Source organism: Pseudophryne corroboree, chromosome 5 (genome assembly GCF_028390025.1).
Source record: "Pseudophryne corroboree isolate aPseCor3 chromosome 5, aPseCor3.hap2, whole genome shotgun sequence".
Classification (NCBI taxonomy): Eukaryota; Metazoa; Chordata; class Amphibia; order Anura; family Myobatrachidae; genus Pseudophryne; species Pseudophryne corroboree.
In genome coordinates, this window is record NC_086448.1 from 6,257,316 (window position 1) to 6,283,299 (window position 25,984).

The 25,984-nt window shown below is 57.6% G+C and overlaps 1 protein-coding gene across 1 annotated transcript in view; it reads right to left on the minus strand.

Annotated features, from left to right (window-relative positions):
* MROH1 (maestro heat like repeat family member 1) overlaps nt 1-25,984 on the minus strand; it is a 383,926-nt gene that overhangs the window by 164,008 nt on the left and 193,934 nt on the right. The window contains exons 10-11 of the mRNA XM_063924734.1: nt 13,250-13,404; nt 2,880-3,045 (exon numbers count right to left, since the gene is read on the minus strand). Coding sequence (XP_063780804.1) covers nt 2,880-3,045; nt 13,250-13,404 — 321 coding nt within the window. The remainder of the gene's footprint in view (nt 1-2,879; nt 3,046-13,249; nt 13,405-25,984) is intronic.

Below are 25,984 nucleotides of genomic sequence, written 5' to 3' on the forward strand. Positions count from 1 at the left end.
GAATGGGGGGACAGGAGAAAAGGTAGAACGGGGAGACAGGAGAAAAGGCAGAACGGGGGGACAGGAGGAAAGGCAGAACGGGGACAGGAGGAGAAAAGGCAGCACGGGGGAAACAGGAGGAGGAAAGGCAGCAGCACGGGGGGGACAGGAGGAGGAAAGGCAGCAGCACGGGGGGGACAGGAGGAGGAAAGGCAGCACGGGGGGTGGGGGGGGAGGAGGAAAGGCAGCACAGGGGGGGGGGGGACAGGAGGAAAGGCAGCATGGGATGGGACGACAGGAGGAAAGGCTGCACGGGGGGGGGGGGGGGACAGGAGGAGAAAAGGCAGCACGGGGGGGACAGGAGGAGGAAAGGCAGCAGCACGGGGAGGACAGGAGGAGGAAAGGCAGCAGCACGGGGAGGACAGGAGGAGGAAAGGCAGCAGCACGGGGGGGGGACAGGAGGAGGAAAACAGCACAGGAGGGGGGGGGGAGGAGGAGGAAAGGCAGCACGGGGGGGGCGGAGGGGGGGGACAGGAGGAGGAAAGGCAGCACGGGGGGGGACATGAGGAAAGGTAGCACGGGGGGGGGGGGGGCAGGTGGAAAGGCAGCACGGAGGGGGCAGGAGGAAAGGCAGCACGGGGGGGGGGACAGAAGGAAAGGCAGCACGGGGGGAGGGACAGGAGGAAAGGCAGCACAGGGTGGGAGGGACAAGAGGAACGGCAGCATGGGGGGGAGGGACAGGAGGAAAGGCAGCACTGGGAGACAGGAGGAAAGGCAAAACGGGGGGGACAGGAGGAAAGGCAGCACGGGGGACAGGAGGAAAGGCAGCACGGGGGACAGGAGGAGAAAAGGCAGCACGGGGGAAACAGGAGGAGGAAAGGCAGCAGCACGGGGGGGACAGGAGGAGGAAAGGTAGCACGGGGGAGAAATGTGGAGGAAAGGCAGCACGGGGGGGGGGGGGGGGGAGGAGGAAAGGCAGCACGGGGGGGGGGGGGCGGACAGGAGGAAAGGCAGCATGGGATGGGACGACAGGAGGAAAGGCAGCACGGGGGGGGGCAGGCAGGAGGAGAAAAGGCAGCACGGGGGGGACAGGAGGAGGAAAGGCAGCAGCACGGGGAGGACAGGAGGAGGAAAGGCAGCAGCATGGGGGGGGACAGGAGGAGGAAAGGCAGCACGGGGGGGGGGGGAAGGAGGAGGAAAGGCAGCACGGGGGGCGGAGGGGGGGACAGGAGGAGGAAAGGCAGCACGGGGGGGGACGACAGGAGGAAAGGTAGCACGGGGGGCAGGAGGAAAGGCAGCACGGAGGGGGCAGGAGGAAAGGCAGCACGGGGGGGACAGGAGAAAAGGCAGCACGGGGGGAGGGACAGGAGGAAAGGCCGCACGGGGGGAGGGACAGGAGGAAAGGCAGCACGGGGTGGGAGGGAAAGGAGGAAAGGCAGCATGGGGGGGGAGGGACAGGAGCAAAGGCAGCACGGGGACAGGGACAGGAGGAAAGGCAGCACGGGGGGAGGGACATGAGGAAAAGCAGCACAGGGGGGACAGGAGGAGAAAAGGCAGCACGGGGGGACAGGAGGAGAAAAGGCAGCACGGGGAGGACAGGAGGAGGAAAGGCAACAGCACGGGGGGGACAGGAGGAGGAAAGGCAGCAGCACGGGGGGGGGACAGGAGGAGGAAAGGCAGCAGCACGGGGGGGGGACAGGAGGAGGAAAGGCAGCAGCACGGGGGGACAGGAGGAAAAAATGCAGCACGGGGGGGGGGGGGGGACAGGAGGAGGAAATGTAGCGGGGGGGGGACAGGAGGAGTAAAGGTAGCACGGGGCGGGGGGCAGGAGGAAAGGCAGCACGGGGGGGAGGGGGCAGGAGGAAAGGCAGCACGGGGGGGGGCAGGAGGAAAGGCAGCCAGGGGGGGGGGGGGGCAATCGGAAAGGCAGCACGGGGGGGGGGGCAGGAGGAAAGGCAGCACGGGGGGGGGGGGGGTAGGAGGAAAGGCAGCACGGGGGGGAGGGAGGGGGCAGGAGGAAAGGCAGCACGGGGGGGGGGGGGGAACAGGAGGAAAGGCAGCACGGGGGGGACAGGAGGAAAGGTAGCACGGGGGGAGGGACAGGAGGACAGGCAGCACGGGGGGGAGGGACAGAAGGACAGGCAGCACGGGGTGGGAGGGACAGGAGGAAAGGCAGCACGGGGGGAGGGACAGGAGGAAAGGCAGCACGGGGGGAGGGACTGGAGGAAAGGCAGCACGGGGGGAGGGACTGGAGAAAAGGCAGCACGGGGGGGACAGGAGGGAAGGCGGCACGGGGGGCGGAGCGACAGGAGGAAAGGCAGCACGGGGGGGGGGGGGGTAGAGGGACAGGAGGAAAGGCAGCACGGGGGGTGGAGGGACAGGAGGAAAGGTAGCATGGGGGGGGGGGGGGGGACAGGAGGAAAGGCAGCACGGGGGGGGGGGGGGGACAGGAGGAAAGGCAGCACGGGGGGTGGGGGACAGGAGGAATGGCAGCACGGGGGTAGACACGAGAGTGGATCATTCTGGAACCAAGAATAATGAGGATCCTGTATTACTGAAGCTGGAGATCCCTAAACAGATCATGTATTATGAAGACTTCGGACAGGTAGAGATGTCAACACGCGTCAGGACGCCGCCCTCCGTACAGACGCCATTGTCACTGTAGTAAATGGCTCCAGCACAAGAGGAGAAGCAGAACACGATCGCATCAGACGCTGATCAGGGACAGACAAGACGCAGAATTGTGTGACCGGCAGCCGGTAGGCCGAACGAGGCCCTGACTACGGCACGAGCTGTACTTCCCTGAGAGGGACCAAATAGACATAAGGCAGCAGCGGCACACAGTGGATGGAGAGCAGGACGGGTACGGCGTACCACGGCTGGAAGTGAGGGGTACTCACAGTGAGAGGGAGGAGAGTGGCCACACGACCAGACATTGAGCTCAGCAATGACGCCTTACTCTCCTTGTACGGCACATCACCGGTCATCTTTTCCAGAAGCAGCGTCAGCACCTGGGAGGTCAGCGGAGGATCCGAGGACAGGGCTTTCCACAGGGTGCAAGTCTCACTGTAAGGGGAGGAGAGGAGTCAGCAGGTAGTGGGGGAGCATATAACATGGTATGATGAAGCACAAGGCACAGGGTGATCGAAATGAGGGTGAGCGGGGGATCAGGCAGTGAGGGAGGAGAGAGTGAGCGGGGGGCTCAGGCAGCGAGGGAGGAGAGGAAGAGCGGGGGGCTCAGGTGGTGAGGGAGGAGAGAGTGAGCGGGGGGCTCAGGCAGCGAGGGAGGAGAGGGAGAGCGGGGGGCTCAGGTGGTGAGGGAGGAGAGGGTGAGCGGGGGGCTCAGGCAGTGAGGGAGGAGAGGGTGAGCATGGGGCACAGACAGCGAGGGAGGAAGAGAGGGTGAGCGAGGGGCTCAGGCATTGAGGGAGGAGAGGGTGAGCATGGGGCACAGGCAGCGAGGGAGGAGAGAGTGAGCGGGGGGCTCAGGCAGCGAGGGAGGAGAGGAAGAGCGGGGGGCTCAGGCGGTGAGGGAGGAGAGAGTGAGCGGGGGGCTCAGGCAGCGAGGGAGGAGAGGGAGAGCGGGGGGCTCAGGTGGTGAGGGAGGAGAGGGTGAGCGGGGGGCTCAGGCAGTGAGGGAGGAGAGGGTGAGCATGGGGCACAGGCAGCGAGGGAGGAAGAGAGGGTGAGCGAGGGGCTCAGGCATTGAGGGAGGAGAGGGTGAGCATGGGGCACAGGCAGCGAGGGAGGAGGAGAGGGTGAGCGAGGGGCTCAGGCAGTGAGGGGGTAGGAGAGGGTCAGCGGGGGGGCCCAGGCAGTGAGGGAGGAGAGCGTGAGCGGGGAGAGGAGAGGGTGAGCGAGGGGCGGGGTAGTGAGGGGAGAGGAGAGGGTGAGCGAGGGGCTCAGGTAGTGAGGGGGGAGGAGAGGGGGAGCGAGGGGCTCAGGTAGTGAGGGGGGAGGAGAGGGGGAGCGAGTGGCTCAGGCATTGAGGTGGGAGGAGAGGGGGAGCGAGGGGCTCAGGCAGTGAGGGGGGAGGAGAGGGGGAGCGAGGGGCTCAGGCAGTGAGGGGGGATGAGAGGGTGAGCGGGGATCTCAGGCAGCGTGGGAGGAGAGGGTGAGCCAGGGGCTCAGGCAGTGGGGGGAGGAGAGGGTGAGCGAGGGGCTCAGGTAGTGAGGGGGGGAGGAGAGGGTGAGCGGGGGGGCTCGGGTAGTGAGGAGGGAGGAGAGGGTGAGCGGAGAGCTCAGGCAGTGAGGGGGGAGGAGAGGGTGAGCGGGGGGCTCAGGCAGTGAGGGGGGAGGAGAGGGTGAGCGGGGGGGGCTCAGGCAGTGAGGGGGGAGGAGAGGGCGATCGGGGGGGGGGAGGAGAGGGCGATCGGGGGGGGGGGAGGGAGGGGGCTCAGGCAGTGAGGGGGAGGAGAGGGTGAGCTGGGGGGCTCAGGCAGTGAGCGGGGAGGAGAGGGTGAGCGGGGGGGCTCAGGCAGTTAATGGGGAGGAGAGGGTGAGCGGGGGGGCTCAGGCAGTGAGGGGGGAGTAGAGGGTGAGCGGGGGGCTCAGGCAGTGAGGGGGAGGAGAGGGTGAGCGGGGGGGCTCAGGCAGTGAGGGGGGAGGAGAGGGTGAGCGGGGGGGCTCAGGCAGTGAGGGGGGAGGAGAGGGTGAACGGGGGGCTCAGGCAGTGAATGGGGAGGAGAGGGTGAGCGGGGGGCTCAGGCAGTAAATGGGGAGGAGAGGGTGAGCGGGAGGGGCTCAGGCAGTGAGGTGGGAGGAGAGGGTGAGCGGGGGGCTCAGGCAGTGGGGGGGGGGAGAGGGTGAGCGGGGGGCTCAGGCAGTGAGGGGGGAGGAGAAGGTGAGCGGGGGGCTCAGGCAGTGAGGTGGGAGGAGAGGGGGAGCGGGGGGGGGGGGGGGAAGCGGGGGGAGAGGGCAGTGAGGGGGGAGGAGAGGGTGAGGGGGGAGGAGAGGGTGAGCGGGGGGTTCAGGCAGTGAGGGGGAGGAGAGGGTGAGCGGTGGGCTCAGGCAGTGAGGGGGGAGGAGAGGGGGAGCGAGGGGCTCGGGCAGTGAGGGAGGAGGAGAGGGGGAGCGAGGGGCTCGGGCAGTGAGGGGGGAGGAGAGGGGGAGCGAGGGCAGTGAGCGGGGAGGAGAGGGGGAGTGAGGGGCTCAGGCAGTGAGGGGGGATGAGAGGGGGAGCGGGGGGCTCAGGCAGTGAATGGGGATGAGGGGGTGAGCGGGGGGGGGGGTCTCTCAGGCAGTGTGGGAGGAGGGTGAGCCAGGGGCTCAGGCAGTGGGGGGAGGAGAGGGTGAGCGAGGGGCTCAGGTAGTGAGGGGGGAGGGGAGGGTAAGCGGGGGGCTCAGGTAGTGAGGGGGGAGGGGAGGGTAAGTGGGGGGCTCAGGTAGTGAGGGGGGAGGGGAGGGTGAGCGGGGGGCGGAGAGGGTGAGTGGGGGGCTCAGGTAGTGAGGGGGGAGGAGAGGGTGAGCGGGGGTGCTCAGGCAGTGAGGGGGGAGGAGAGGGTAAGCGGGGGGGGGGGGGCTCAGGCAGTGAGGGGGGAGGAGAGGGTGAACGGGGGGCTCAGGCAGTGAATGGGGAGGAGAGGGTGAGCGGGGGGCTCAGGCAGTAAATGGGGAGGAGAGGGTGAGCGGGAGGGGCTCAGGCAGTGAGGTGGGAGGAGAGGGTGAGCGGGGGGCTCAGGCAGTGGGGGGCTCAGAGAGGGTGAGCGGGGGGCTCAGGCAGTGAGGGGGGAGGAGAGGGTGAGCGGGGGCTCAGGCAGTGAGGGGGAGGAGAGGGGGAGGGGGGGGGGAGAGGGTGAGAGGGCAGGAGAGGGTGAGGGGGGAGGAGAGGGTGAGCGGGGGGCTCAGGCAGTGAGGGGGAGGAGAGGGGGAGCGAGGGGCTCAGGCAGTGAGGGGGGAGGAGAGGGGGAGCGGGGGGCTCAGGCAGTGAGGGGGGAGGAGAGGGGGAGCGGGGGGCTCAGGCAGTCAGGGGGGATGAGAGGGGGAGCGAGGGGCTCAGGCAGTGAGGGGTGATGAGAGGGGGTCTCAGGCAGCAAGGGATGAGAGGGTGAGCGGGGGGTCTCAGGCAGTGTGGGAGGAGGGTGAGCCAGGGGCTCAGGCAGTGGGGGGAGGAGAGGGTGAGCGAGGGGTTTAGGTAGTGAGGGGGGAGGAGAGGGTGAGTGGGGGGCTCAGGTAGAGAGGGTGAGCGGGGGGCTCAGGCAGTGAGGGGGGAGGAGAGGGTAAGCGGGGGGTCTCAGGCAGTGAGGGGGGAGGAGAGGGTAAGCGGGGGGGGGGGCTCAGGCAGTGAGGGGGGAGGAGAGGGTGAGCGGGGGGCTCAGGCAGTGAATGGGGAGGAGAGGGTGAGCGGGGGGTCTCAGGCAGCGTGGGAGGAGAGGGTGAGCCAGGGGCTCAGGCAGTGGGGGGAGGAGAGGGTGAGCGAGGGGCTCAGGTAGTGAGGGGGGGAGGAGAGGGTGAGCTGGGGGGCTCAGGCAGTGAGAGGGGAGGAGAGGGTGAGCGGGGGGGCTCAGGCAGTGAATGGGGAGGAGAGGGTGAGCGGGGGGGCTCAGGCAGTGAATGGGGAGGAGAGGGTGAGCGGGGGGGCTCAGGCAGTGAGTGGGGAGGAGAGGGTGAGCTGGGGGACTCGGGCAGTGAGGGGGGAGGAGAGGGTGAGCGGGGTGCTCAGGCAGTGAGGGGGGGGAGGAGGAGAGGGTGAGCGGGGGGCTCAGGCAGTGAGGGGGGGGGGGGAGGAGAGGGTGAGCGGGGGGCTCAGGCAGTGAGGTGGGAGGAGAGGGGGAGCGGGGGGGGGATAGGGGGAGCGGGGGGGGAGGGGGAGCGGGGGGGGAGGGGTAGGGGGGGAGCGGGGGGAGAGGGCAGTGAGGGGGGAGGAGAGGGTGAGCGGGGGAGGAGAGGGTGAGCGGCGGGCTCAGGCAGTGGGGGGGGAGGAGAGGGTGAGCGGGAGGGGCTCAGGCAGTGAGGTGGGAGGAGAGGGTGAGCGGGGGGCTCAGGCAGTGGGGGGGAGGAGAGGGTGAGCGGGGGGCTCAGGCAGTGGGGGGGAGGAGAGGGTGAGCGGGGGGCTCAGGCAGTGAGGGGGGAGGAGTGGGGTGAGCGTGGGGCTCAGGCAGTGAGGGGGGAGGAGAGGGTGAGGGGGGGGCTCGGGCAGTGAGGGGGGAGGAGAGGGGGAGGGGGGAGGAGAGGGTGAGCAGGGGGCTCAGGCAGTGAGGGGGAGGAGAGAGGGAGCGGTGGGCTCAGGCAGTGAGGGGAGGAGGAGAGGGCGAGCGGGGGGCTCAGGCAGTGAGGGGGGGAGGAGAGGGTGAGCGGGGGCTCAGGCAGTGAGGGGGGGAGGAGAGGGTGAGCGGGGGCTCAGGCAGTGAGGGGGGGAGGAGAGGGGGAGCGGTGGGCTCAGGCAGTGAGGGGGGGAGGAGAGGGTGAGCGGGGGGCTCAGGCAGTGAATGGGTAGGAGAGGGCGAGCGGGGGGCTCAGGCAGTGAGGGGGGGAGGAGAGGGCGAGTGGGGGGCTCAGGCAGTGAGGGGGAGGAGAGGGGGAGCGGTGGGCTCAGGCAGTGAGGGGAGGAGGAGAGGGCGAGCGGGGGGCTCAGGCAGTGAGGGGGGGAGGAGAGGGTGAGCGGGGGGCTCAGGCAGTGAGGGGCGAGGAGAGGGTGAGCGGGGGGCTCAGGCAGTGAATGGGAAGGAGAGGGCGAGTGGGGGGCTCAGGCAGTGAGGGGGGGAGGAGAGGGTGAGCGGGGGGCTCAGGCAGTGAGGGGGGGAGGAGAGGGTGAGCGGGGGGCTCAGGCAGTGAGGGGGGGAGGAGAGGGTGAGTGGGGGGCTCAGGCAGTGAGGGGAGGAGGAGAGGGTGAGTGGGGGGCTCAGGCAGTGAGGGGAGGAGGAGAGGGTGAGCGGGGGGCTCAGGCAGTGAGGGGGGGGGGGGGAGAGGGTGAGTGGGGGGCTCAGGCAGTGAGGGGGGGAGGAGAGGGTGAGCAGGGGGCTCAGGCAGTGAGGGGGGGAGGAGAGGGTGAGTGGGGGGCTCAGGCAGTGAGGGGGGGAGGAGAGGGTGAGTGGGGGGCTCAGGCAGTGAGGGGGGAGGAGAGGGTGAGCGGGGGGCTCAGGCAGTGAGGGGGGGAGGAGAGGGTGAGCGGGGGGCTCAGGCAGTGAGGGGGGGAGGAGAGGGTGAGTGGGGGGCTCAGGCAGTGAGGGGGGGAGGAGAGGGTGAGTGGGGTGCTCAGGCAGTGAGGGGGGAGGAGAGGGTGAGCGGGGGGCTCAGGCAGTGAGGGGGGGGGGAGAGGGTGAGCGGGGGGCTCAGGCAGTGAGGGGGGGAGGAGAGGGTGAGCGGGGGGCTCAGGTAGTGAGGGGGGGAGGAGAGGGTGAGCTGGGGGGCTCAGGCAGTGAGAGGGGAGGAGATGGTGAGCGGGGGGGCTCAGGCAGTGAATGGGGAGGAGAGGGTGAGCGGGGGGGCTCAGGCAGTGAATGGGGAGGAGAGGGTGAGCGGGGGGGCTCAGGCAGTGAGTGGGGAGGAGAGGGTGAGCTGGGGGACTCGGGCAGTGAGGGGGGAGGAGAGGGTGAGCGGGGTGCTCAGGCAGTGAGGGGGGGAGGAGGAGAGGGTGAGCGGGGGGCTCAGGCAGTGAGGTGGGAGGAGAGGTGGGAGAAGAGGGGGAGCGGGGGGGGGGATAGGGGGAGCGGGGGGGGGGGAGCGGGGGGGGGGGGTAGGGGGGGAGCGGGGGGAGAGGGCAGTGAGGGGGGAGGAGAGGGTGAGCGGGGGAGGAGAGGGTGAGCGGCGGGCTCAGGCAGTGGGGGGGGAGGAGAGGGTGAGCGGGAGGGGCTCAGGCAGTGAGGTGGGAGGAGAGGGTGAGCGGGGGGCTCAGGCAGTGGGGGGGAGGAGAGGGTGAGCGGGGGGCTCAGGCAGTGGGGGGGAGGAGAGGGTGAGCGGGGGGCTCAGGCAGTGAGGGGGGAGGAGAGGGTGAGCGTGGGGCTCAGGCAGTGAGGGGGGAGGAGAGGGTGAGCGGGGGGCTCGGGCAGTGAGGGGGGAGGAGAGGGGGAGGGGGGAGGAGAGGGTGAGCAGGGGGCTCAGGCAGTGAGGGGGAGGAGAGAGGGAGCGGTGGGCTCAGGCAGTGAGGGGAGGAGGAGAGGGCGAGCGGGGGGCTCAGGCAGTGAGGGGGGGAGGAGAGGGTGAGCGGGGGCTCAGGCAGTGAGGGGGGGAGGAGAGGGTGAGCGGGGGCTCAGGCAGTGAGGGGGGGAGGAGAGGGGGAGCGGTGGGCTCAGGCAGTGAGGGGGGGAGGAGAGGGTGAGCGGGGGGCTCAGGCAGTGAATGGGTAGGAGAGGGCGAGCGGGGGGCTCAGGCAGTGAGGGGGGAGGAGAGGGCGAGTGGGGGGCTCAGGCAGTGAGGGGGAGGAGAGGGGGAGCGGTGGGCTCAGGCAGTGAGGGGAGGAGGAGAGGGCGAGCGGGGGGCTCAGGCAGTGAGGGGGGGGAGGAGAGGGTGAGCGGGGGGCTCAGGCAGTGAGGGGCGAGGAGAGGGTGAGCGGGGGGCTCAGGCAGTGAATGGGAAGGAGAGGGCGAGTGGGGGGCTCAGGCAGTGAGGGGGGGAGGAGAGGGTGAGCGGGGGGCTCAGGCAGTGAGGGGGGGGAGGAGAGGGTGAGCGGGGGGCTCAGGCAGTGAGGGGGGGAGGAGAGGGTGAGTGGGGGGCTCAGGCAGTGAGGGGAGGAGGAGAGGGTGAGTGGGGGGCTCAGGCAGTGAGGGGAGGAGGAGAGGGTGAGCGGGGGGCTCAGGCAGTGAGGGGGGGGGAGGAGAGGGTGAGCGGGGGGCTCAGGCAGTGAGGGGGGGGGAGGAGAGGGTGAGTGGGGGGCTCAGGCAGTGAGGGGGGGAGGAGAGGGTGAGCAGGGGGCTCAGGCAGTGAGGGGGGGAGGAGAGGGTGAGCGGGGGGCTCAGGCAGTGAGGGGGGGAGGAGAGGGTGAGTGGGGGGCTCAGGCAGTGAGGGGGGAGGAGAGGGTGAGCGGGGGGCTCAGGCAGTGAGGGGGGGAGGAGAGGGTGAGCGGGGGGCTCAGGCAGTGAGGGGGGGAGGAGAGGGCGAGCGGGGGGCTCAGGCAGTGAGGGGGGGAGGAGAGGGTGAGCGGGGGCTCAGGCAGTGAGGGGGGGAGGAGAGGGTGAGCGGGGGCTCAGGCAGTGAGGGGGGGAGGAGAGGGGGAGCGGTGGGCTCAGGCAGTGAGGGGGGGAGGAGAGGGTGAGCGGGGGGCTCAGGCAGTGAATGGGTAGGAGAGGGCGAGCGGGGGGCTCAGGCAGTGAGGGGGGGAGGAGAGGGCGAGTGGGGGGCTCAGGCAGTGAGGGGGAGGAGAGGGGGAGCGGTGGGCTCAGGCAGTGAGGGGAGGAGGAGAGGGCGAGCGGGGGGCTCAGGCAGTGAGGGGGGGAGGAGAGGGTGAGCGGGGGGCTCAGGCAGTGAGGGGCGAGGAGAGGGTGAGCGGGGGGCTCAGGCAGTGAATGGGAAGGAGAGGGCGAGTGGGGGGCTCAGGCAGTGAGGGGGGGAGGAGAGGGTGAGCGGGGGGCTCAGGCAGTGAGGGGGGGAGGAGAGGGTGAGCGGGGGGCTCAGGCAGTGAGGGGGGGAGGAGAGGGTGAGTGGGGGGCTCAGGCAGTGAGGGGAGGAGGAGAGGGTGAGTGGGGGGCTCAGGCAGTGAGGGGAGGAGGAGAGGGTGAGCGGGGGGCTCAGGCAGTGAGGGGGGGGGAGGAGAGGGTGAGTGGGGGGCTCAGGCAGTGAGGGGGGGAGGAGAGGGTGAGCAGGGGGCTCAGGCAGTGAGGGGGGGAGGAGAGGGTTAGTGGGGGGCTCAGGCAGTGAGGGGGGGAGGAGAGGGTGAGTGGGGGGCTCAGGCAGTGAGGGGGGAGGAGAGGGTGAGCGGGGGGCTCAGGCAGTGAGGGGGGGAGGAGAGGGTGAGCGGGGGGCTCAGGCAGTGAGGGGGGGAGGAGAGGGTGAGTGGGGGGCTCAGGCAGTGAGGGGGGGAGGAGAGGGTGAGTGGGGTGCTCAGGCAGTGAGGGGGGAGGAGAGGGTGAGCGGGGGGCTCAGGCAGTGAGGGGGGGGGGAGAGGGTGAGCGGGGGGCTCAGGCAGTGAGGGGGGGAGGAGAGGGTGAGCGGGGGGCTCAGGTAGTGAGGGGGGGAGGAGAGGGTGAGCTGGGGGGCTCAGGCAGTGAGAGGGGAGGAGATGGTGAGCGGGGGGGCTCAGGCAGTGAATGGGGAGGAGAGGGTGAGCGGGGGGGCTCAGGCAGTGAATGGGGAGGAGAGGGTGAGCGGGGGGGCTCAGGCAGTGAGTGGGGAGGAGAGGGTGAGCTGGGGGACTCGGGCAGTGAGGGGGGAGGAGAGGGTGAGCGGGGTGCTCAGGCAGTGAGGGGGGGGAGGAGGAGAGGGTGAGCGGGGGGCTCAGGCAGTGAGGTGGGAGGAGAGGTGGGAGAAGAGGGGGAGCGGGGGGGGGGATAGGGGGAGCGGGGGGGGGAGCGGGGGGGGGGGGTAGGGGGGGAGCGGGGGGAGAGGGCAGTGAGGGGGGAGGAGAGGGTGAGCGGGGGAGGAGAGGGTGAGCGGCGGGCTCAGGCAGTGGGGGGGGAGGAGAGGGTGAGCGGGAGGGGCTCAGGCAGTGAGGTGGGAGGAGAGGGTGAGCGGGGGGCTCAGGCAGTGGGGGGGAGGAGAGGGTGAGCGGGGGGCTCAGGCAGTGGGGGGGAGGAGAGGGTGAGCGGGGGGCTCAGGCAGTGAGGGGGGAGGAGAGGGTGAGCGTGGGGCTCAGGCAGTGAGGGGGGAGGAGAGGGTGAGCGGGGGGCTCGGGCAGTGAGGGGGGAGGAGAGGGGGAGGGGGGAGGAGAGGGTGAGCAGGGGGCTCAGGCAGTGAGGGGGAGGAGAGAGGGAGCGGTGGGCTCAGGCAGTGAGGGGAGGAGGAGAGGGCGAGCGGGGGGCTCAGGCAGTGAGGGGGGGAGGAGAGGGTGAGCGGGGGCTCAGGCAGTGAGGGGGGGAGGAGAGGGTGAGCGGGGGCTCAGGCAGTGAGGGGGGGAGGAGAGGGGGAGCGGTGGGCTCAGGCAGTGAGGGGGGGAGGAGAGGGTGAGCGGGGGGCTCAGGCAGTGAATGGGTAGGAGAGGGCGAGCGGGGGGCTCAGGCAGTGAGGGGGGGAGGAGAGGGCGAGTGGGGGGCTCAGGCAGTGAGGGGGAGGAGAGGGGGAGCGGTGGGCTCAGGCAGTGAGGGGAGGAGGAGAGGGCGAGCGGGGGCTCAGGCAGTGAGGGGGGGAGGAGAGGGTGAGCGGGGGGCTCAGGCAGTGAGGGGCGAGGAGAGGGTGAGCGGGGGGCTCAGGCAGTGAATGGGAAGGAGAGGGCGAGTGGGGGGCTCAGGCAGTGAGGGGGGGAGGAGAGGGTGAGCGGGGGGCTCAGGCAGTGAGGGGGGGGAGGAGAGGGTGAGCGGGGGGCTCAGGCAGTGAGGGGGGGAGGAGAGGGTGAGTGGGGGGCTCAGGCAGTGAGGGGAGGAGGAGAGGGTGAGTGGGGGGCTCAGGCAGTGAGGGGAGGAGGAGAGGGTGAGCGGGGGGCTCAGGCAGTGAGGGGGGGGGGAGGAGAGGGTGAGCGGGGGGCTCAGGCAGTGAGGGGGGGGGGAGGAGAGGGTGAGTGGGGGGCTCAGGCAGTGAGGGGGGGAGGAGAGGGTGAGCAGGGGGCTCAGGCAGTGAGGGGGGGAGGAGAGGGTGAGTGGGGGGCTCAGGCAGTGAGGGGGGGAGGAGAGGGTGAGTGGGGGGCTCAGGCAGTGAGGGGGGAGGAGAGGGTGAGCGGGGGGCTCAGGCAGTGAGGGGGGGAGGAGAGGGTGAGCGGGGGGCTCAGGCAGTGAGGGGGGGAGGAGAGGGTGAGTGGGGGGCTCAGGCAGTGAGGGGGGGAGGAGAGGGTGAGTGGGGTGCTCAGGCAGTGAGGGGGGAGGAGAGGGTGAGCGGGGGGCTCAGGCAGTGAGGGGGGGGGGAGAGGGTGAGCGGGGGGCTCAGGCAGTGAGGGGGGGAGGAGAGGGTGAGCGGGGGGCTCAGGCAGTGAGGGGGGGAGGAGAGGGTGAGCGGGGGGCTCAGGCAGTGAGGGGGGGAGGAGAGGGTGAGGGGGGGGGGGGGCTCAGGCAGTGAGGGGGGAGGAGAGGGTGAGCAGGGGGAAGCACAGAGCTGGAATTGGAGCATGTATCGGAGTATAGAGATCCCGGGTACAGTACTGGGGTACGCACACAGGACAATCTTACACGTACAGTATGGATAACCACACACCACTCTCACTGTGACCCCCCAATACATTGCGTTCTGTGTGAGAGGAGTAATGACGTATTACCTATCGTACGGCACGGGACTGCACAGTAAGCTGGTGACCACGGCTGCCATGTGCTGTGTGGCCAGGATATAGATGGTCTGTACGGCCGCCTTCTTAATGTGCTCCTCCGGGGTCTCCTGCAGCTGCTCGTGCACCCGCTCAATGATCTCCGGCACCTGGGAGGGGAGAGACAGCGGCATCAGACCAGAGCAGACACCAGCAGAGGCACAGCAAAGGGTACAGCGCAGGACACAACACAATGTACAGCACAGGGTACAGCACAGGGCACAATGTACAGCACAGGGCACAGGGAACAGCACAGGACACAACACAATGTACAGCACAGGGTACAGCACAGGGCACAATGTACAGCACAGGGTACAGCACAGGGCACAATGTACAGCACAGGGCACAGCACAGGGTACAGCACAGGGTACAGCATAAGGTACAGCACAGAGCACAGCGCAGGGTACAGCACAGGACACAGCACAATGTACAGCACAGGGCAGGGCACAGCACAATGTACAGCACAGGGCAGGGCACAGCACAATGTACAGCACGATACAGCAGAGGTGCAGCACATAGAAACATAGAATGTGTCGGCAGATAAGAACCACTTGGCCCATCTACTCTGCCCCCTTTTTTTTTTTTATATTATTTTTATCTCCAACCTAATTTGATCCTTATTTCTTTGTAAGGATATCCTTATGTCTATCCCATGCATGTTTACATTGCCCTACTGTCTTAGCCTCTACCACCTCTGATGGGAGGCTATTCCACTTGTCCACTACCCTTTCTGTGAAATAATTTTTCCGCAAATTTCCCCTGAACCTCCCCCCTCCAGTCTCAGTGCATGTCTCGTGTCCTATTACTTCTATTCATTTGGAGAATGTTTCCCTCCTGGACTTTGTTAAAACCCTTGATATATTTGAACGTTTCTATCATGTCCCCCCTTTCCCTTCTCTGTTCCAAACTATACATATTGAGATTTCTTAGTCTTTCTGGGTATGTTTTGTGATGTCGGCCATGCACCATTTTAGTTGCCCTCCTTTGTACAGTTTCTAATGTATTAATATCCTTTTGAAGATATGGCCTCCAGAACTGAATACAGTATTCTAGATGAGGCCGTACCAATGACCTATACAGTGGCATTATTACTTCTTTCTTTCTGCTGCTGATTCCTCTCCCAATGCAGCCAAGCATCTGACTAGCCTTCCTCATTGCCTTGTTACATTGGTTACCTGCTTTTAAGTCATCTGAAATAGTGACTCCTAGATCCCTTTCCTCCTCAGTAGTTTCCAGTATAGTGCCATTATTACTATATTTATCCTTTATGTCACCTGAAATAGTGACTCCTAGATCCCTTTCCTCCTCAGTAGTTTCCAGTATAGTGCCATTAATACTATATTTATCCTTTATGTCACCTGAGATAGTGACTCCTAGATCCCTTTCCTCCTCAGTAGTTCCCAGTATAGTGCCATTATACTATATTTATCCTTTATGTCACCTGAGATAGTGACTCCTAGATCCCTTTCCTCCTCAGTAGTTCCCAGTATAGTGCCATTAATACTATATTTATCCTTTATGTCACCTGAGATAGTGACTCCTAGATCCCTTTCCTCCTCAGTAGTTCCCAGTATAGTGCCATTAATAATATATGTATCCTATATGTCACCTGAAATAGTGACTCCTAGATCCCTTTCCTCCTCAGTAGTTCCCAGTATAGTGCCAGTAATACTATATTTATCCTTTATGTCACCTGAAATAGTGACTCCTAGATCCCTTTCCTCCTCAGTAGTCTCCAGTATAGCGCCATTAATAATATATGTATCCTATATGTCACCTGAAATAGTGACTCCTAGATCCCTTTCCTCCTCAGTAGTTTCCAGTATAGTGCCATTAATAATATATGTATCCTATATGTCACCTGAAATAGTGACTCCTAGATCCCTTTCCTCCTCAGTAGTTCCCAGTATAGTGCCAGTAATACTATATTTATCTTTTATGTCACCTGAAATAGTGACTCCTAGATCCCTTTCCTCCTCAGTAGTTTCCAGTATAGTGCCATTAATACTATATTTATCCTTTATGTCACCTGAGATAGTGACTCCTAGATCCCTTTCCTCCTCAGTAGTTTCCAGTATAGTGTCATTAATACTATATATATCCTTTATGTCACCTGAAATAGTGACTCCTAGATCCCTTTCCTCCTCAGTAGTCTCCAGTATAGCGCCATTAATAATATATGTATCCTATATGTCACCTGAAATAGTGACTCCTAGATCCCTTTCCTCCTCAGTAGTTTCCAGTATAGTGCCATTAATAATATATGTATCCTATATGTCACCTGAAATAGTGACTCCTAGATCCCTTTCCTCCTCAGTAGTTCCCAGTATAGTGCCAGTAATACTATATTTATCTTTTATGTCACCTGAAATAGTGACTCCTAGATCCCTTTCCTCCTCAGTAGTTTCCAGTATAGTGCCATTAATACTATATTTATCCTTTATGTCACCTGAGATAGTGACTCCTAGATCCCTTTCCTCCTCAGTAGTTTCCAGTATAGTGTCATTAATACTATATATATCCTTTATGTCACCTGAAATAGTGACTCCTAGATCCCTTTCCTCCTCAGTAGTTTCCAGTATAGTGCCATTAATACTATATTTATCCTTTATGTCACCTGAAATAGTGACTCCTAGATCCCTTTCCTCCTCAGTAGTTCCCAGTATAGAGCCATTAATACTGTATTTATCCTTTATGTCACCTGAAATAGTGACTCCTAGATCCCTTTCCTCCTCAGTAGTTTCCAGTATAGTGCCATTATACTATATTTATCCTTTATGTCACCTGAAATAGTGACTCCTAGATCCCTTTCCTCCTCAGTAGTTTCCAGTATAGTGCCATTAATACTATATTTATCCTTTATGTCACCTGAAATAGTGACTCCTAGATCCCTTTCCTCCTCAGTAGTTTCCAGTATAGTGCCAGTAATACTATATTTATCCTTTAAGTCATCTGAAATAGTGACTCCTAGATCCCTTTCCTCCTCAGTAGTTCCCAGTATAGCGCCATTAATACTATATTTATCCTTTATGTCACCTGAAATAGTGACTCCTAGATCCCTTTCCTCCTCAGTAGTTTCCAGTATAGTGCCATTAATACTATATTTATCCTTTATGTCACCTGAAATAGTGACTCCTAGATCCCTTTCCTCCTCAGTAGTTTCCAGTATAGTGCCATTAATACTATATTTATCCTTTATGTCACCTGAATTAGTGACTCCTAGATCCCTTTCCTCCTCAGTAGTTCCCAGTATAGTGCCATTAATACTATATTTATCCTTTATGTTACCTGAAATAGTGACTCCTAGATCCCTTTCCTCCTCAGTAGCTCCCAGTATAGCGCCATTAATACTATATTTATCCTTTATGTCACCTGAAATAGTGACTCCTAGATCCCTTTCCTCCTCAGTAGTTTCCAGTATAGTGCCATTAATAATAAGATTTTACTTACCGATAAATCTATTTCTCATAGTCCGTAGTGGATGCTGGGGACTCCGTCAGGACCATGGGGAATAGCGGCTCCGCAGGAGACAGGGCACAAAAGCAAGCTTTTAGGATCACATGGTGTGTACTGGCTCCTCCCCCTATGACCCTCCTCCAAGCCTCAGTTAGGTACTGTGCCCGGACGAGCGTACACAATAAGGAAGGATCTTGAATCCCGGGTAAGACTCATACCAGCCACACCAATCACACCGTACAACTTGTGATTTGAACCCAGTTAACAGTATGATAACAATGAAGTAGCCTCTAAAAAAGATGGCTCACAACAATAATAACCCGATTTTTTTGTAACAATAACTATGTACAAGTAATGCAGACAATCCGCACTTGGGATGGGCGCCCAGCATCCACTACGGACTATGAGAAATAGATTTATCGGTAAGTAAAATCTTATTTTCTCTAACGTCCTAGTGGATGCTGGGGACTCCGTCAGGACCATGGGGATTATACCAAAGCTCCCAAACGGGCGGGAGAGTGCGGATGACTCTGCAGCACCGAATGAGAGAACTCCAGGTCCTCCTCAGCCAGGGTATCAAATTTGTAGAATTTAGCAAACGTGTTTGCCCCTGACCAAGTAGCTGCTCGGCAAAGTTGTAAAGCCGAGACCCCTCGGGCAGCCGCCCAAGATGAGCCCACCTTCCTTGTGGAATGGGCATTTACAGATTTTGGCTGTGGCAGGCCTGCCACAGAATGTGCAAGCTGAATTGTACTACAAATCCAACGCTTTTTGGGTGCCTACAATATAAACAGCAAGTCAGACTTTCTGACTCCAGCCGTCCTGGAATTATATATATATATATATATATATATATTTTCAGGGCCCTGACAACGTCCAGCAACTTGGAGTCCTCCAAGTCCCTAGTAGCCGCAGGCACCACAATAGGTTGTTTCAGGTGAAACGCTGACACCACCTTAGGAAGAAACTGGGGACGAGTCCGCAGTTCTGCCCTGTCCGAATGGAAAATCAAATATGGGCTTTTGTAAGACAAAGCCGCCAATTTTGACAATCGCCTGGCCGAGGCCAGGGCCAACAGCATGGTCACTTTCCATGTGAGATATTTCAAATCCACAGATTTGAGTGGTTCAAACCAATATGATTTGAGGAATCCCAACACTACGTTGAGATCCCACGGTGCCACTGGAGGCACACAAGGGCTGTATATGCAATACTCCCTTGACAAACGTCTGGACTTCAGGAACTGAAGCCAATTCTTTCTGGAAGAAAATCTATAGGGCCGAAACTTGAACCTTAATGGACCCCAATTTGAGGCTCATAGACACTCCTGTTTGCAGGAAGTGCAGAAATCGACCTAGTTGAAATTTTTTCGTGGGGCCTTCCTGGCCTCACCCACGCAACATATTTTTACCACATGTGGTGATAACGTTGTGCGGTCACCTCCTTCCTGGCTTTGACCAGGGTAGGTATGACCTCTTCCGGAATGCCTTTTCCCTTAGGATCCGGCGTTCAAACCGCCATGCCGTCAAACGCAGTCGCGGTAAGTCTTGGAACAGACAAGGTCCCTGCTGGAGCAGGTCCTTTCTTAAAGGCCGATGCCACGGTTCCTCTTGGAACAGACATGGTACTTGCTGAAAGCAAATCCCTTCTTAGCTCCCGAGGCCATTAGTCCTCTGTGAGCATCTCTTGAAGTTCCGGTTACCAAGTCCCTCTTGGCCAATCCGGAGCCACGAGTATAGTTCTTACTCCTCTATGTCTTATAATTCTCAATAGCTTGGTTATGAGAAGCAGAGGAGGGAACACATACACCGACTGTTACACCCACGGTGTTACCAGGACGTCCACAGCTATCGCCTGAAGGTCTCGTGACCTGGCGCAATACCTGTCCCATTTTTTGTTCGGGCGGGACGCCATCATGTCCACCTTTGGTCTTTCCCAACGGTTCACAATCATGCGGAAAACTTCCCGATGAAGTTCCCACTCTCCCGGGTGGAGGTCGTGCCTGCTGAGGAAGTCTGCTTCCCAGTCGTCCACTCCCGGAATGAACACTGCTGACAGTGCTATCACATGATTTTCCGCCTAGCGAAAAATCCTTGCAGTTTTGCCACTGCCCTCCTGCTTCTTGTGCCGCCCTTTCTGTTTACGTGGGCGACTGCCGTGATGTTATCCCACTGGATCAATACCGGCTGACCTTGAAGCAGAGGTCTTGCTAAGCTTAGAGCATTATAAATTTGCTCTTAGCTCCAGTATATTTATGTGGAGAGAATTCTCCAGACTTGATCACACTCCTTGTGTGACTGCTCCCCAGCCTCTCAGGCTGGCCTCCGTGGTCACGAGCATCCAATCCTGAATGCCGAATCTGCGGCCCTCTAGAAGATGAGCACTCTGTAATCACCACAGGAGAGACACCCTTGTCCTTGGATATAGGGTTATCCGCTGATGCATCTGAAGATGCGATCCGGACCATTTGTCCAGCAGATCCCACTGAAGAGTTCTTGCGTGAAATCTGCCGAATGGAAGCGCTTCGTAATAAGCCACCATTTTTACCAGGACTCTTGTGCAATGATGCACTGACACTTTTCCTGGTTTTAGGAGGATCCCGATTAGCTCGGATAACTCCCTGGCTTTCTCCTCTGGGAGAAACACCTTTTCCTGGACTGTGTCCAGAATCATCCCTAGGACCAGCAGACGTGTCGTCGGAACAACTGCGGTTTTGGAATATTTAGAATCCACCCGTGCTGTCGTAGAACTACTTGAGATAGTGCTACTCCGACCTCCAACTGTTCTCTGGACCTTGTTCTTATCAGGAGGTCGTCCATTTTCTTTGAAGACGAATCCTCCTTTCGGTCATTACCTTGGTAAGGACCCGGGGTGCCTTGGACAATCCAACGGCATCGTCTTGAAACTGATAGTGACAGTTCTGTACCACGAACCTGAGGTACCCTTGGTGAGAAAAGGCAAATTTTGGGACATGGAGGTAAGCATCCCTGATGTCCCGGGACACCATATAGTCCCCTTGTTCTTTGCTATCACTGCTCTGAGTGACTCCATCTGGATTCGAACCCTTGTAAGTGTTCAAATTTTTCAGATTTAGAATAGGTCTCACCTAGCCTTCAGTACCACCATATAGTGTGGAGTAATACCCCTTTCCTTGTTGTCGGAGGGGTAATTTTATTATCACCTGCTGGGAATACAGCTTGTGAATTGTTTTCAATACTGCCTCCCTGTCGGAGGGAGACATTGGTACAGCAGACTACAGGAACCTGCGAGGGGGGAAACCTCTCGACATTCCAATCTGTACCCCTTGGATACTACTTGTAGGATCCAGGGGTCCTGTACGGTCCCAGCGTCATGCTGAGAACTTGGTAGAAGCGGTGGAGGGCTTCTGTTCCTGGGAATGGGCTGCCTGCTGCAGTCTTCTTCCCTTTCCTCTATCCCTGGGCAGATATGACTCTTATAGGGACGAAAGGACTGAGGCTGAAAAGACGGTGTCTTTTTCTGCAGAGATGTGACTTAGGGTAAAAAACGGTGGATTTTCCAGCAGTTGCCCTGGCCACCAGGTCCCATGGACCGACCCCAAATAACTCCTCCCCTTTATACGGCAATACATCTTTGTGCCGTTTGGAATCTGCATCACCTGACCACTGTCGTGTCCATAAACATCTTCTTGCAGATATGGACATCGCATTTACTCTTGATGCCAGAGTGCAAATATCCCTCTGCGCATCTCGCATATATAGAAATGCATCCTTTAAATGCTCTATAGTCAATAAAATACTGTCCCTGTCAAAGGTATCAATATTTTTAGTCAGGGAATCCGACCAAGCCACCTCAGCTCTGCACATCCAGGCTGAGGCGATCGCTGGTCGCAGTATAACACCAGCATGTGTGTGTATACTTTTTAGGATATTTTTCAGCCTCCTATCAGCTGGCTCCTTAAGTACGGCCCTATCCGTAGATGGTACCGCTACTTGTTCTGATAAGCGTGTGAGCGCCTTATCCACCCTGAGGGGTGTTTCCCACCGCGCCTTAACTTCTGGCGGGAAAGGGTATACCGCCAATAATTTTCTATCGGGGGAAACCCACGCATCATCACACACTTCATTTAATTTATCTGATTCAGGAAAAACTACAGGTAGTTTTTTCACCTCACACATAATACCCTTTTTTGTGGTACTTGGAGTATCAGAAATATGTAACACCTCCTTCATTGCCCTTAACGTGTGGCCCTAAAAGAAAATACGTTTGTTTCTTCACCGTCGACACTGAAATCAGTGTCCGTGTCTGGGTCTGTGTCGACCGACTGAGGTAAATGGGCATTTTACAGCCCCTGACGGTGTTTGAGACGCCTGGACAGATACTAATTTGTTCGCCGGCCCTCTCATGTCGTCAACCGGCTTGCAGCGTGTTGACATTGTCACGTAATTTCCATAAATAAGCCATCCATTCCGGTGTCGACTCCCTAGAGAGTGACATCACCATTACAGGCAATTTGCTCCGCCTCCTCACCAATATTTTCCTCATACATGTCGACACACACGTACCGACATACAGCACACACATAGGGAATGCTCTGATAGAGGACAGGACCCACTAGCCCTTTGGGGAGACAGAGGGAGAGTTTGCCAGCACACACCAAAACGCTATAATTATCCAGGGACAACCTTTATATAAGTGTTCCTCCCTTATAGCATTTTAATATATATACATATCGCCAAATCAGTGCCCCCCCTCTCTGTTTTAACCCTGTTTCTGTAGTGCAGTGCAGGGGAGAGCATGGGAGCCTTCCCACCAGCCTTTCTGTGAGGGAAAATGGCGCTGTGTGCTGAGGAGAATAGGCCCCGCCCCCTTTTCGGCGGGCTTCTTCTCCGGAGTTTTAGATATCTGGCAGGGGTTAAATACATCCATATAGCCTCAAGGGCTATATGTGATGTATTTTTCGCCATACAGGTATTATACATTGCTGCCCAGGGCGCCCCCCTCCAGCGCCCTGCACCCTCCGTGACCGCTGTGTGAAGTGTGCTGACAACAATGGCGCACAGCTGCAGTGCTGTGCGCTACCTGATGAAGACTGAGAGTCTTCTGCCGCCTGGTTCCGGACCTCTTCATCTTCAGCGTCTGCAAGGGGGGTCGGCGGCGCGGCTCCGGGACGAACCCCAGGGCGAGCCCTGTGTTCCGACTCCCTCTGGAGCTATGTCCAGTAGCCTAAGAATCCAATCCATCCTGCACGCAGGTGAGTTGAAAATCTCTCCCCTAAGTCCCTCGATGCAGTGAGCCTGTTGCCAGCAGGACTCACTGAAAATAAAGAACCTAAAAACTTTTTCTAAGTAACTCTTTAAGAGAGCCACCTAGATTGCACCCTTCTCGGCCGGGCACAAAAACCTAACTGAGGCTTGGAGGAGGGTCATAGGGGGAGGAGCCAGTACACACCATGTGATCCTAAAAGCTTGCTTTTGTGCCCTGTCTCCTGCGGAGCCGCTATTCCCCATGGTCCTGACGGAGTCCCCAGCATCCACTAGGACGTTAGAGAAATTATATTTATCCTTTATGTCACCTGAGATAGTGACTCCTAGATCCCTTTCCTCCTCAGTAGTTTCCAGTATAGTGCCATTAATACTATATTTATCCTTTATGTCACCTGAGATAGTGACTCCTAGATCCCTTTCCTCCTCAGTAGTTTCCATTATAGTGCCATTAATACTATATTTATCCTTTATGTTACCTGAAATAGTGACTCCTAGATCCCTTTCCTCCTCAGTAGTTTCCAGTATAGTGCCATTAATACTATATTTATCCTTTATGTCACCTGAGATAGTGACTCCTAGATCCCTTTCCTCCTCAGTAGTTTCCAGTATAGTGCCATTAATACTATATTTATCCTTTATGTCACCTGAAATAGTGACTCCTAGATCCCTTTCCTCCTCAGTAGTTTCCATTATAGTGCCATTAATACTATATTTATCCTTTATGTTACCTGAAATAGTGACTCCTAGATCCCTTTCCTCCTCAGTAGTTGCCAGTATAGTGCCATTAATACTATATTTATCCTTTATGTCACCTGAGATAGTGACTCCTAGATCCCTTTCCTCCTCAGTAGTTTCCAGTATAGTGCCATTAATACTATATTTATCCTTTATGTCACCTGAAATAGTGACTCCTAGATCCCTTTCCTCCTCAGTAGTTTCCAGTATAGTGCCATTAATACTATATTTATCATTTATGTCACCTGAAATAGTGACTCCTAGATCCCTTTCCTCCTCAGTAGTTTCCAGTATAGTGCCATTAATACTATATTTATCCTTTATGTCACCTGAAATAGTGACTCCTAGATCCCTTTCCTCCTCAGTAGTTTCCAGTATACTGCCATTAATACTATATTTATCCTTTATGTTACCTGAAATAGTGACTCCTAGATCCCTTTCCTCCTCAGTAGTTTCCAGTATAGTGCCATTAATACTGTATTTAGCTTTAGGATTTTTGTGACCCAAGTGCATGATTTTGCATTTTGTTGGCATTAAACTGTAATTGCCAGACTCTTGACCATTCCTCTAGTCTACCTAGATCCTCAATCATTTGTTTTACCCCACCTGGTGTGTCTACCCTGTTGCATACCTTTGTGTCATCTGCAAAAAGGCATACTTTCCCTTTAATGCCATTTGCAATGTCACCAATAAAGATATTAAAAAGCACTGGTCCAAGTACAGATCCCTGGGGTACTCCACTGGTAACATTTCCCTCCTGTGAATGCACTCCATTTACCACAACTCTCTGTTTTCTATCCTTCAACCAAGATCTTATCCATTCAATAATCCTAATATCCAATCCCAAACTTTCAAGTTTATTTAGCAGTCTGCGATGTGGAACTGTGTCAAAAGCCTTACTAAAGTCTAGATAAGCTATGTCCATGGCTCCACCTTTATCCATCACTTTAGTCACACAATCAAAAAAGTCAATAAGATTTGTTTGACATGATCTCCCCCCAGTGAATCCATGCTGTTTGGGATCCAGTAAATTGCCGGATTTGAGATAATCTACAACTCTTTCTTTTAAGAGTGTTTCCATCAATTTCCCTACTACTGATGTAAGACTTACTGGTCTGTAGTTGTTTGCCTCTTCCTTGCTTCCACTTTTGTGCAGTGGGACTACGTTTGCTCTTTTCCAGTCCCCTGGAATTACTCCTGTAGCTAATGACTGGTTGAATAATTCTGTCAATGGTGCTACCAGCACCTCTTTAAGTTCTTTTAGTATCCTTGGATGTATCCCATCTGGCCCCATAGATTTGTCCACTTTCAGCTTTGAGAGTTCTGTTAGGACCTTCTCCTCTGTAAATGTACTTGCTTCATTTTCCTGAATATCCCTGCAACTTAACTGTGGTCCCTTCCCCTCTCTTTCAGTAGTAAATACTGAGCAAAAATAATCATTAAGATGATCTGCTATTAAATTGTCTCCTTCAACAAGACTCCCAGTGTCCGTCTTTAGTTTTATAATTCCGCCTTTTGTTTTTCTCCTTTCGCTTATATACCTAAAAAAAGTTTTGCCTCCTTTACCCACTGACTGGGCCATTTTCTCCTCAGCTTGTGCCTTTGCACATCTGATTACCTTCTTTGTCTCCTTCTGTCTAACAAGATATATCTTTTTGTCTTCATTATTTTGTGTCTGCTTATATTTCCTAAAAGCCATCTTTTTTGCTCTCACAATATTTGCTACTTCTTTTGCAAACCACACTGGCTTCCTTTTCCTTGTGTTTTTCCTAACACTTTTGATACAAAGGTCTGTTGCCTTCAATATTGCACATTTTAATGTTTCCCACCTCTCCTGCACTCTTTCCAAGTTCCTCCACTCTGCCAAAGAATCGCTTACACATTTTCCCATCCCTACAAAATCAGCCTTCCTAAAATCCAACACCTTTGTTTTTGTATGGGACAAGTCAGTCTCTGTCTTAATGCTGAACCATACTGCTTGATGATCACTGGATCCCAGGTTTTCACCCACTTTTACGTCCGATAATCTGTCTCCATTTGTAAGTATTAAGTCTAATATTGCGTCTTTCCGAGTGGGCTCCCTCACCAATTGGTGGAGGGATGCTCCCTGAAGGGAATTTAAAATGTTCCTACTTCTAGTGGAACTAGCAACAGACACCTCCCAGTTTACATCAGGAAGATTAAAGTCTCCCATGATTATTACCTCTCCTTTTAATGCCATTTTAGTTATATCCAGCAATAGGTTCTTGTCAAGTTCCTCTTCCTGACCTGGTAGCCTGTATATCACGCCAATACGAATAATCAACTTTTCCCCTGTTTCTATGGTCACCCAAAGGGCCTCAGTTTTTTCTTCAATACTTTGTATTAATGTAGTATTTATGGCATTTTTTACATACATTGCTACCCCTCCTCCGATTTTTCCAATTCTGTCCTTCCTAAATAAAGTATATCCCGGTATAGCTATGTCCAAGTCATGATTTTCATTGTACCATGACTCTGTAATTGCCACAATGTCTAGATCATCCCTTGTCATTATTGCAGTTAGTTCTGGGATTTTATTTCCTAAGCTCCTAGCATTTGCACACATAGCTTTTAGAGTTTTGTTTGTGCTTTTTCTGTTCCTAGCTATGTTCTTCTCTCTGCCTATTTTTATTTGGTTTTGATCTGAATTATCTTCTGTTGCTGTGGATATGCTTCCTATTCCCTTTGCCTGCAGAAACAATACCTCTGTGTTGGGGGAGCAGATTTCTTTATTCCTGTTTGGTTCACTGCCCTCCTTTGTTAGTTTAAATAGTTCTTGATGAAGCATCCAAACTGTTCAGTTAGCTTTCTTGTTCCCCTTGAAGATGCGTGCAGACCGTCACTTTTGTATAAGCTCCTATCTTGCCAGATGGTGTGACTGTGGCCTATAAATCCAAATCTCTCCTCATTGCACCATGTCCTTAGCCAAACATTGAAGTTTCTGATGCAATGAGTTCTGTCTTCCCCTCTGTGTACTGGCAATACTTCTGAAAAAGATACAGTGGTTGCCACCTGCTTCAGAGCAGTCCCTAACTTCCTAAATTCATCTTTTACAGCCATGAGTTCAGCATTTGCCAGGTCATTTGTCCCTAGGTGGACAATGACATCCACCTCCCCATCTTTTCTTGCTGCCTTTACAATTCTTAGCATGCGCTCTTTATCCATTGGAGCTGTGGCTCCAGGTAAGCATCTTACTTGTTTCTCTACTTCATTGGCATTTCCCAGATGTATT